Source organism: Melopsittacus undulatus, chromosome 2 (genome assembly GCF_012275295.1).
Source record: "Melopsittacus undulatus isolate bMelUnd1 chromosome 2, bMelUnd1.mat.Z, whole genome shotgun sequence".
Lineage (NCBI taxonomy): Eukaryota > Metazoa > Chordata > Aves > Psittaciformes > Psittaculidae > Melopsittacus > Melopsittacus undulatus.
The window spans coordinates 117,432,350-117,443,395 of record NC_047528.1 but is presented as its reverse complement, the minus strand read 5'-3'; the positions used below and the strand labels follow the sequence as shown (position 1 = coordinate 117,443,395).

The window sequence follows — 11,046 nt, the reverse complement described above, 5'->3', positions numbered from 1 at the left end:
GAGGGAGGGGATAAGGAGAGAAGGGGCGGGGCGAGGATGCCGGGATATTCTCGCTCTCTCTGTGATTTACATTCGTGCGGCGCTTGGGAGGGTGAGCAGCATTTGCAAGTGAGGCGGCGAGAGAGAGGAGGGTGAGCAGCGCTAGTGAGTGAGGCAACGAGGGAGAGGAGCGTGATTCTGCCTGGGACTGTTATGTGGAAACTGCATCCCTTTGTGGTGCCTGGCACACGATTGTACAGAAGGGCCAGGTTTGAGTAATACTTAACTGATGCATGCCTTATTTATCAACATTGTGATGTGCTTCTAACCTAAATTTGAATGGATCTGGTAGTGCAGACAGTATTAGTCAAGCAATAGTGTATAAAACGATTATTAAAGTAATATTTTTCCCTTTTTTTCCCTGTAGCAGGCATCTGCTGCTAGGACCTGTTTGGCATCGTGGGAGAAAATTTTACTTTTCCAGTGAATATAGAAAAAAACCCCAGAGGAAATAGTTTGGACAAAAAACAAGGATAAAGTGGCGGAATGGGAAGAACAAAACACGACATATTTTTCTTCTTTCCGTGACAGAAGCTTCCTTAATGAGGAGAATGGCTGCTTGACTATATTTAACTTGCAGAACAGTGATGCTGGCGTATATGAATTGGATTACTTCATTACTCAGAAAGAAAGTTCTTCCTTAACCTTCATGCTTCATGTGCTACGTAAGTAGTAGAAGAACTGCATGAAGAACTTGCATCACTTTATTCACTTTAGGAAGGCTAGAAAGGGGTTGTTTGTTTGTCAGGGAAGCAAACGGAAACAGTGGGAGGCTGTTCTTTTGCTCTATTAAGTTGCTTTGGCACTTTAAACAAATTTCCAAAGGTGGCATCTAATTCATGTGCCTGTCATTGCTCACCTTGGAATGATTTCTAGAATGAGTGTGGATGGCACTGGGTAGATAACCAAACTCTTTGAGCAAGCTGACCCAAGTTATCCCAGGCATTAGATGTCTACTGAAGATGTTCCTTCAGGCACACTATACATAGTTAAATATCTTTGGTATTACCTGTGCAGATCTGTACAGCTTTACTTGTAGTCTTTGAGAAATATACTTGGCCAGTGTATTAATCCTCTTGACAGTGAACCATGAGGAGTCTTGAAGTAGGCACAAAACCACCACAAACAGGGATGCTTTTAGAAACAGATTTCTCACAGATGTGCATGGCCATGGACAAACACGTGTATTTATCCATGCACCCTCCTGCTGCTTTTGTTGTCTGCTAAAATTCAAGGCGGTTTATAACCAAAGTAATATAGAATGGTTTTTGGCTTTTTTTCCCTTCTTTCTAGCTCCCCCTTCAGAACCTGAGATAAGTTGTAATGACAGCGGGGATACCTTTGTGTTGAAATTCCCAAAGCCTCTGTATTACACATGGAAGTTGAATGGCATACCACCAATTGTTCATCACATCCCAGAAGTTTTCATCCCGAAGGAGGATGTTGGTGCTTCCACAAAAGCTGTGTACTTCATTAAGTTCTCTCAAACAGAAAAGAGCTCTGAAATCTCTTTGACCCAGTGCTTATCAGGTAAAAAATGTAATGAACCCTCCATGGGCTACAGGTGAATATCTGCTCCACTGTGAATCTCTGTGGGCTGCAGGGGGATATCTGCTCCACCATGGACCTCCATAGGCTGCAGAGGAGTCTTTGCTCTGGTGCCTGGAGCACCTCCTCTCCTTCTTGCTTCTTCACTGATCTTGGTGCCTGCAGAGCTTTTTCTCTTGCACCTTCTCACTCCTCTCTCTGCTGTTGCATGTCAGTTTTTACCCTTTCTTAAATAGATTATTGCAGAAGTGCTACCACTGTTGCTGATGGGCTTGGCCTTGGCCAGTGGTGGGTCCATCTTGGAGCCAGCTGGCATTGGCTGTCTTCTGGCACCTTCTTACAGATGCCACCTGTGAAGTCTCCTTGCTACCAAAACCTTGTTTGCAACCCAATAGACAATGTTTGATGAAACTTTATTTGTCTGATTTCTGGCTCAGCCTTTCATAGGCCAAAAATCGCTGCTTGGGTTGCGCTGGGTGTTGGTCAATGGGTGCTGAGCAATTTTATTGTGCATCAACGGTGTTTACGGATGTTTTCCCTTTCCCCTCTTAGTTTCGTATTCTCTCCCCTTGTTATTTATTAAACTATTCTTATCTCAACCCATGCGGTTTATGTTCCTTCATTTTTCCTGCCAGGAGGAGGGGGGAAGTGGAGGATTGAGCTGTGTGGTGCTGATTTACCAGCTGCCTTAAACTGCAACTCACAACATCTGTGTGTGAGAAACTTCTACCCACTGGTACAAGTACAGGTGTTCACAGAACCATGGAATCAGACAGGTTGGAAAAGACCTTTAAGCTCATCCAGTCCAGCCTTGACTCCAGCACTGCCAAGGCCACCACTAACCCATGGAACTGAGAGCCTCGTCTACACAGTGTGTGAACACTTCCAGGGACGGTGCCTGCAGCCCTGCCCTGGGCAGCCTGTTCCAATGCCTGAGCACCCTCTGGGGAAGGAATTGTTCCTCATTTCCATCTAAACCTGCTGCAGCTTAAGGCTGTTCCCTCTTGTCCTTAGCAGTTTTTAAAGCAGAAGTGAAGCTTAGAGTTCCTTTTGGCATTGTTGTTTCTTTGGGTTTTCTGAGGGGTAGATTGGGTTTTTTCCCCCATAGGGATATGAAGGCAGACATTTGGGAGAATAACCTGATGTGACTTCCTGCCAGCTCTGGCAGCAGCATTTGCAGGGCCATTCTTATGTCCCTCTCTCCAGATGTCCACTGCACAGTAACTAAAGAAGAATAAACACTTTCTGTGAGAAGTGTGTGTCTGGATAGGCAGTTTTCAATAGCAAAGAGCAGAGCCTCACCTGAAATGCAAACAGCTACTTGTGTGCAACTTAAGTCCAGAAAATGCTGACTGTATTCCAGAAGTGAGCCTGCCCTCTGACACTCCAGAGTCCCAACTCCTACTGATGGTGAGACCTGATTGCTGGAAATGACAAACTGAAAAGGAGGAGGAGCTGCTGCTGAGTACTTACCATCACAAGAGACACCCCAATTGATTCCTTACTCTCCTTTTAATACTGTATTTAGCCTCCAGCAGAGGTTTCGATGCCATATGAGGAATAAATTCTTTACTGTTAGAGTGGTGAGGTACTGGAATGGGCTGCCCAGGGAAGTTGTGAATGCTCCATCCCTGGCAGTGTTCAAGGCCAGGCTGGATGAAGCCTTGGGTGATATGGTTTAGTGTGAGGTGTCTCTGCCCATGGCAGGGGGGTTGGAAATGGATGATCTTAAGGTCCTTTCCAACCCTAACTATTCTATGATTCTATGTTAAGTCATATTGTTGGAGGTGGGGGTGGGAGACAATGAGGAGCATTTGTGTTGCTGCTCATGGGTTTCTACAGTAGGTTTACGCTGCTTGTGTTATTCAGGGTGCTCTCTCACTGGTTTTTGTCAACTTTATAGCCCTGAGATGTGCTGCCAAGCAGAAAAGATGTTCTGCTCCAGAAGCAGCTGCATGTAACTGTCTGAAACTCCTGAAGCTGAGTCTGCAAACTGTTCCCAGGTCATGCTACTTATCATGGTACTTATCAGAGTGCCATTCCCTGCGCCTGTCCCCATCTCACAGTAATGCTGCACAAAGAAAACGTGCCTGAAACTCTTTATTTTTTTCATCAATTTTGTATGCCCAGTCCCAAAACAGAAGAAAAAGGTGAGAAGAAAAAGCAGATCACGTAGAACAGGAGGGTCTCAGTTGGCTGCAATAGTCTCTCGGATCCAGGACACGTAATTGCAGACCTTAGTGTAAACCCCGGGGTAGCCTTCCAGTGCGCATCCAAGACCCCAGGAAACAATGCCCTGGAGCTGCCCATTGCAGACTACTGGACCACCGGAATCCCCCTGTGCATAAGAAGGATATGAGTGGTCAGCAAGTGGTACCAGTGTAAGTGATGAGCCAGAAATCACTGACATCTGAGGAGCTCCATCTGGGTTTTCTCTACAGAGGTTCTCCAGATGTCATTTCTGATTAGCGCTCTACATCTGATGCTACTGTGCCTGCTTTAGCTGCAAGCACAGCACGGATAAGGATGAGTAAGCTGCCTATTTTTGACAGATGATTAGTCTGTGTGTGTCTTAGACATTATTGTGCCCAGTATTTCCAGGGAGCTTGGCCCATGTCAAGTGCAGAGCGATTGTCAGGTATGGCCATTTGCCAGACTGCCTGGCATATTGGCTAGTTCATCTTGGTAAGTGCAAACCCAGCGTTTGTGTCCTAAGCTCTCAAGTCCCAGCGATTACTGTTCACTCAGATACTTTACCTGGCAAGAGTCTCTTCCTCCCTCCAGGAATCCTACACATATCATGTTACTTGTAATATCCCCAGGGTAGGCATTCCTGCATGCACTTGCGGAGAGTACAGGAGCATTCAGGCACTGCAAGGTATCTGGATACGCACCTACAGGAAAATAGGGATAGAAGATTGATTAATCTCTGAGTTAATTTCAGAGCCCAGAAATGAGCTGTCTGAGCAGAAAAGTAACCACCGAACATCCTGGTTCTGCAGTTGTCACTTCTGCTATGAACAGTAATCACAGCATGGATGGAACAGGTTGTAGCCGAATATCCACCATTCTACGTTGCAGCCACACTGATTTTTCTGGTACTGTATTGGGTTTTCATGGTAAAGTTTTGTTAACGGGGGGACTACAGGAGTGGCTTCTGTGAGAAGCTGCTTGAAGCTTCTACTGTGTCCACCAGAGCCAATGCCAGCTGACTCACCACTGGCTGAGCCCGAGCCCATCCACAGCAGTGATACCCTGCCCGTGATGACATATAAGAGGTGGGGGAAGAACCCTGCACAATTGCAGTGGGAGAGTGGAGGGAGAATATGTGAGAGAAGCAGCTGTGCAGGCACCAGGGTGAGTGAGGAAGGAAGGGGAGGAGGTGCTCCAGGTACCAGAGCAAAGATGCCTCAGCATCCTGCGGTGGAGGCTGCGGTAGGGCAGTCTGTGCCCCTGCAGCCCATGGGGGTTAATGGTGGAGCAGATACCCCCCTGCAGCATGTGGAGGACCCCGCGCTGGAGCAGGTTTGCTACAGGACTTGTGACCCTGTGGGAGAGCCACACTGGAGCCACCTGTTCCTGAAGGATGCACCCCATGGAAAGGACGTGGTTACTGTCCTAACAGGGACTTCTCACTCAAAAGTGCCTGCCCCACAGCAGTTCCCTCTTCTTTACCCTGCACTGGTAACTGAGTTAAATGTCTCCCAGGCCCTCCCTCCTCCAGGATGCTATACATTCCCACAGGATACTCACTGCCACTGCTGCGTGTGTTTCCCCAGCCAGAGATGATACATTCGGTGCCTGTGGACGGACAGCGGGTAGGCAGAGAAACTGTTTGTACAGCTTCATTGAGCTGTGCTGGTGTGGCAAGCTTGATGAGCATAATGTCATTGTCCAGCGTGTTGGAATTGAAACCAGGGTGGCGGATCATTCTAGATGCTCTGATCACCTGCTGTGTTGATTCTGTGACGGCCAGGTTATGCTTCCCAAGCTGCACTTGCATGGAACTGGAAAAGGGAAGAAATGGCATATACTTTATGGCTACCAACAAGTTACAAGGAACCTCCCTGTCACCTTATGCACTCACTTCAACACAGCGGTCGTAATACCTGTTTTTGTGCAAGGTAACCTCTGTTGTCCTAGGAATCCACACTGAGATCTTACCCATTCCCAGTTCAGATGGTGAATTTCTGCAGGTTTATTTTGTTGAGCTAAGTTGCATACATAGCACTGCTTTATACAAGCATTTTGGGGAAAGACAAACTGTCACCCTGAACTCGTTCCTCTCCCTCTTCTCCAGGGCCTGAGTTTTAGCAAGATTAATGGGATTCATTAATTCATTAATGGGATTGTCACACTGTCATTTCAGAAAGTGCTCTGCATTCACAGAAACATTTGCAGAAGTGGAAAACCCCTTATGGAGCTTCAGCCAAGCTTTCTGAATGAGATGCCCATTCCTTGAACGGCATCACTTACATACGTGGATCTTACAGCTCAGAATTCCTGCTGGAAGTGAACTGGAAGAAAGAAGTAGGCTACAGAAGATGATGTTTTTTCCACTTACTACTTGTAGCAGTGAGCTGCTGTCAGGACCCACTGGCTGCTGATAAGGGAGCCTCCACAGAAGTGATACCCAGAGTTCAGGGACACCTGGAATGGGACAGAGTTCCGTGCACAGGTGTAGCCTCCAACAATCTTGTCATCATCATCATTGTTGACGGGGAAGGCAACTGGGAGATAAGAAATGGCACATGTCAACGTCTAGCATCAGGAATCTTGTGCCCCTGACTGGAGCATCTCACTTGCCCATTGTCCAATGATTTACTGCAACTTTAGGACTTCATGGGCCAGAAGTTGTATCTTTGTACTTCATAGACCTTAATAGAGAGACAGGCCATTTTGAAAGCTGTGGGCACATTTCAATACTGCTGGACCAAGAACCCCTATGAAGTCATTTCATTCCCCATTGTGAGATGCAAGCAGTGATGATCAGAGGCAGCAGACAAAGGAAATTGCAATGCTCTCCCTTCAGAGTTTTGCAGGTTGAAACTGGGCTGCACTCTCCCCCAGTCAAATACCTCACACACTTGCTCAGGAAATGAGCTTCCTTAGCCATTACAAACAGAGAAGTAAAAAGCATACTCACCCGCCACGCCAAGCAAGGCTACAAGCAGTATGTATTTCATGGTGGTGACACAGCCCCGCAGACAGACTGGTGGACTGGAAGCAGGAGCTGCTAGAAATACGCTTTTCAAAATGCCCTTATCTCTTGTCCAAGGTTTCCTCCAGGTAAAAATTACACAGTGGAAAATTTGAAGATCCAAATGTGGAGATTAAGAGGCATTGGCAGAAGGTACGAGCCATAGATCAGTTAATCATAAACCTTTCCCAATAGGGAGCTATTGTAAACTATTGCAGAGGGTGCCCTTCAATGTAAAAATACATCAGGGCTTTGGAAGATGTGCAGTTCTTTGTCCCTTTCGTCTTCGCAGCAGCTCTCGCCTCATGCCCAGGGCCCTCTCTGGAAGCTCTGCTCTGCTCTGGCTGCCCTGATGGTGGGTGGCATAGGTACCAAGACAGAGCCGATGAGAGGGGAGGCTGCAGCGCAGAGCTCGGGTTGTAGCGAGTGCCTGCACTGGTCTGTGAGGGGAGCATGCACAATGGGCAGGGATGCTCTCAGTCCACACTGATAGAGGTCCTCCTGCAGCAGGGGCTCAGCTGTGGCACGCTGTCAGTAAGCTGAAAGATGTGAGGGAAGCTGGACTGCTCGCTCCAGGCCCAAAGTTTGCAGGGGCCTCAGCGTCCATCATAGTGCATACAGGAAAGGAGGGCGGTAATCCATGGAGCTGGGAGCTAGTAACAAAACCAAAAACCAAACCAAAACAAAAACAGGAGGAGGACAATTAAAAGCAAGGGGCTTTCTCCTAAATGTGATGTCCCTGCCTGGAAATGCTTCACAGCTCTGTAGGGAGCTAAGGAGGAAACACACCCCTTGCCACATGAATAATAGGCACCATTAAAGAGGATCACTACTGGTGCCTCTGGCAAAAAGCAGTGGGTTATAAGAGCAGGTGACTCAATGCTGAAAGGCACCTCCCATATGAAGACAGGCTGAGAAAGTTGGGGCTGTTCAGCCTGGAGAAGAGAAGCTGTGTGGAGACCTCATAGCAGCCTTCCAGTATCTGAAGTTCTTTACTGTAAGGGTGGTGAGGCACTGGAATGGGTTGCCCAAGGAAACTGTGAATGCTCCATCTGTGGCAGAGTTCAAGGCCAGGTTGGACAGAGCCTTGGCTGACATGGTTTAGTGTGAGGTGTCCCTGCCCATGGCAGGGGCGTTGGAACTGGATGATCTTCAGGTCCTTTCCAATCCAAACTATTCTATGATTCTATGATGTAAGTTTCTACTTTGTTGAGTTTTATATAACTCAAATATAAAACTTGGGTGGAAACTTGTGTTTAATGCACCTTCTGCTTTTATCCCTGTTGAATATCTGAGGATGGGCCCAAAAGTTGTCTTTTTTTCCCCTTAGCAGTTAGAGAGACAAACTGTGCCTCTCTGCTTAGAAAAAATTAATTCCTAGCCTTATAAGTCTCAAGTTTCTTTCCTATTTAAGGTGTGTTTTCTTCTTTTGTCATATCTGGTTGTGCTTGTTTGCCATTTCTCTTCACTGGGGGACTCAGTGCTCTTCAAGAATACTTTTTTGATCCCTTTTTGGTTCCATAGCGAAGAGAAAGGAAAAGAACCAAGAAGATGGAACTGAGGGGAACTGAGCAATGAATGGTAGCTGGAGGTAAGTGCAAATAAGGTCCAGATATTCTGTGTACAGTGCTGCAAAACAGACTGGGTTCTTAGGCTCCAAGCAGAAGTTAATTCCAGAACCACCTCTTGAAACACTAGCCTTTTGCTGCACTAGGCTGTATCTTGCGGTCCTGGCAAAAAGGCAGCCATGCCTTTCCACTGATGCTAATTTCCCTGCTAATTTTGGTTGAGAATTACATAGTCAGAGGTTTCACTTCCAGCTGCAATTGCTCAGTTCGGAGTGACTGTTAAGCTAACCTAATAACCTATTCAACCAGACTAGTCAAGGAAAGTCCCTGGTGGTGGTGGTGTCTGTCACTCAAGCCAGAGGACTGGTACAGGACGACTATGTTTGAAAAGGAAGCGAGCAGGTCTTGGTAAGCAGAGTGGCAGTCTGAAGCTTTGTGTGTCTGGGTGGTGTTGCTCTGCTGGGTACTCTTTCCTTTGGATCTGTCATGGCTAGCTTAGGTATCTTTAAAGGCCCATGTGTGCCTTAATGATGCTGAATTAGTATGTGTTCGCACACACTTGCTGAGATGGCACATGTGCTTTGTTTACCCCCTCCACCATTTTCACAGCACTGCTAGGATTGCTCATGGGTTGAACGACTTCTCCTTCACCCATTTTATGCCCTGTTCCGTGGGCACAACTCTTTGTATCCCAGGGAAGGGAATGAGAAACATAGATTAAGTTGAAACATTTAGCATTAAGGCATAGGACTGCAGAATGCAAGACACTGAAGGTGATTTCAGGCGCCCCTTCAGTACCCTCTCTTCTACAGCAGCAAAACTGTGTGCTTAAGTGACTACTCATACCAATGACTGCAGACATTTGTGTTTGTTTCAATTGACTTAGTTTTAGAAATACATTTACAATTGTATTTGTCTGTCTATACCTAAATAATAACAGTGAGATATTATTTGCTGGCCTTGGTCTTAGTCTGCCTCTGATCTCAGCACTGTTTATTTAGGGTCTAAGACCATTCTACTACAATTCACTGATGATGATTGTGTCTCGTTCTCCAGTCTACAGCCCAGTGTCCTCACTGTCTCCAACAGCCTCTCTTCCCTATGGTGCCTTTCATTTAAAAACAAGAGAATCACCCCAATACTGGTTTCGAAGGAGTGTTTCGATGTGCTGCTGTCGCCTCCTCAGGCCATGTTCATAAGGCCATTCCCAAGAACAGCCAGCAGAAAGCAGTCTTGTCCCACGTTAACGTTCATCTGCAACCTGCCGGAAGGAAAAGCCTTTTAGGGCATGAATTCAAATGGGTGGGAGGAGAGATGACAGATAGTTCCTTGATTTTCATTTCCATGTCTCTCTTCATGGGTCAAGCTGTATGAAGTTTCAGACAATAAGGAAGGGCTAGCGTATGGCAAAGCCCACATGAAGATGCGAAGGAAAATAGATTGATTCTCTACTTCCTATCAGCAGGTGATGTTCAGCCACTTCTTGGGAAGTAGGGCATCAGAGCACCTTAGAAGGCATTTAAGCATTTGAAAGAGAAATGCCTCAGTAATGAATATCCTCTCTCCTCCTCTTTTGTCTTAGCTTTTTATTGATAGCATGATGCCATAAGGTATGGAATATACCTTTGGTCAGGTTGGGTCAGCCTTCCTGGCTATGTCCCCTCCCAGCCTCTTGCCCAAACCCAGCATACTGACCTTTGGAGTAGGAGAGGGGGCAGGAAAGTGGTGACTTTGGAGAACAAAGCCTTGATGCTTTTTGAGCAATGCTCAGCAATAGCCAAAACACTGGTGTGTTATCAGCACCTTTCTAGATACAAATACAAGCAAAGCACTATGAGGGAAAATTGACTCCATCCCTGCCAGACCCAATACACATTCGCTGTGCAGACAGTGATGCTATGTATATTTCCTTTATTTCCCTTTGCCTCCCAAGTGCAAGGTCCTGCATGTGGGTCAGGGTAGTCAAAAGATGGGTGGAGACTGGACTGAGAGCAGCCCTGAGAAGAAGGACAACCAATGCCACATGCAGCACCTGCAGAAGCCAAGGGACAAGGCAGACACTGGAATCCTGCCTGAAACAGTGGGCTGTCCACACCGCTTTCATCTCCCACTTCTTTACCTTGTCTGCTACCTGTCCCGTGTCTGCCAATAGCAGGTTGCCTGCTGCATTGCTCATTGCTTCATACCATCAGAATAATACAATACATTCAAAGTAGTTATTGTCAAAACGAAGGGGCAGATGCGCAGGAAGCCTGGCATCAAGACCTAGGAATGAAAGGGTGTGAGGCAGAAGTCCCCATCGGTGAGACTGAATGGCCAGGGAGCTGAGCTCCTGACTCAGCCTGGAATGACAGCGTTAGACAAGGATCATCGAGTACCACTGGAGATGTGAGACTGCTCCATGCTCAAAGCAGCACATCAAGAGCAGCGCCCGGTAGGTGCTTTGCCAATGAGTGCAGGCACTCGAGGTCCTGGATATGTGCGTTCGTGCTCACAGAGCACTGTGGACATCGAGACCAAGGCAAGAGCTGGGACACAGCCGACAGGCAAAGTGACAGCCACAGCCTGGCTGCAGCTGCCCTGGAGCCGCTCCGGACACCCCTCTTCCCTGTGCTGAATTCAAACCCCTTCCTGCGTTTCACACCTTGGTCTCTTCTCCAGCCCCTCCACTTCACTTTCAGAGGGATGGGG

The 11,046-nt window shown here is 47.1% G+C and overlaps 2 protein-coding genes across 2 annotated transcripts; one reads left to right on the top strand and one right to left on the bottom strand.

Annotated features, from left to right (window-relative positions):
* Positions 1 to 36: 36 nt before the first annotated feature.
* On the top strand, positions 37 to 2,148 carry CD58 (CD58 molecule). The gene is given in 4 exon segments (XM_034059928.1): positions 37 to 108; positions 424 to 480; positions 482 to 704; positions 1,333 to 2,148. Coding segments are annotated over 4 exon segments (627 nt in total). The 3' UTR covers positions 1,608 to 2,148.
* Positions 2,149 to 3,775: 1,627 nt separating this feature from the next.
* On the bottom strand, positions 3,776 to 6,773 carry LOC101876547 (trypsin I-P38-like). The gene is made up of 5 exons (XM_034060004.1): positions 6,734 to 6,773; positions 6,152 to 6,317; positions 5,341 to 5,594; positions 4,345 to 4,481; positions 3,776 to 3,925 (listed from the first exon to the last, which is right to left on the bottom strand). Exons 1-5 carry the CDS (start codon positions 6,771 to 6,773, stop codon positions 3,776 to 3,778), a joined length of 747 nt encoding a protein of 248 aa, XP_033915895.1.
* Positions 6,774 to 11,046: the final 4,273 nt, after the last annotated feature.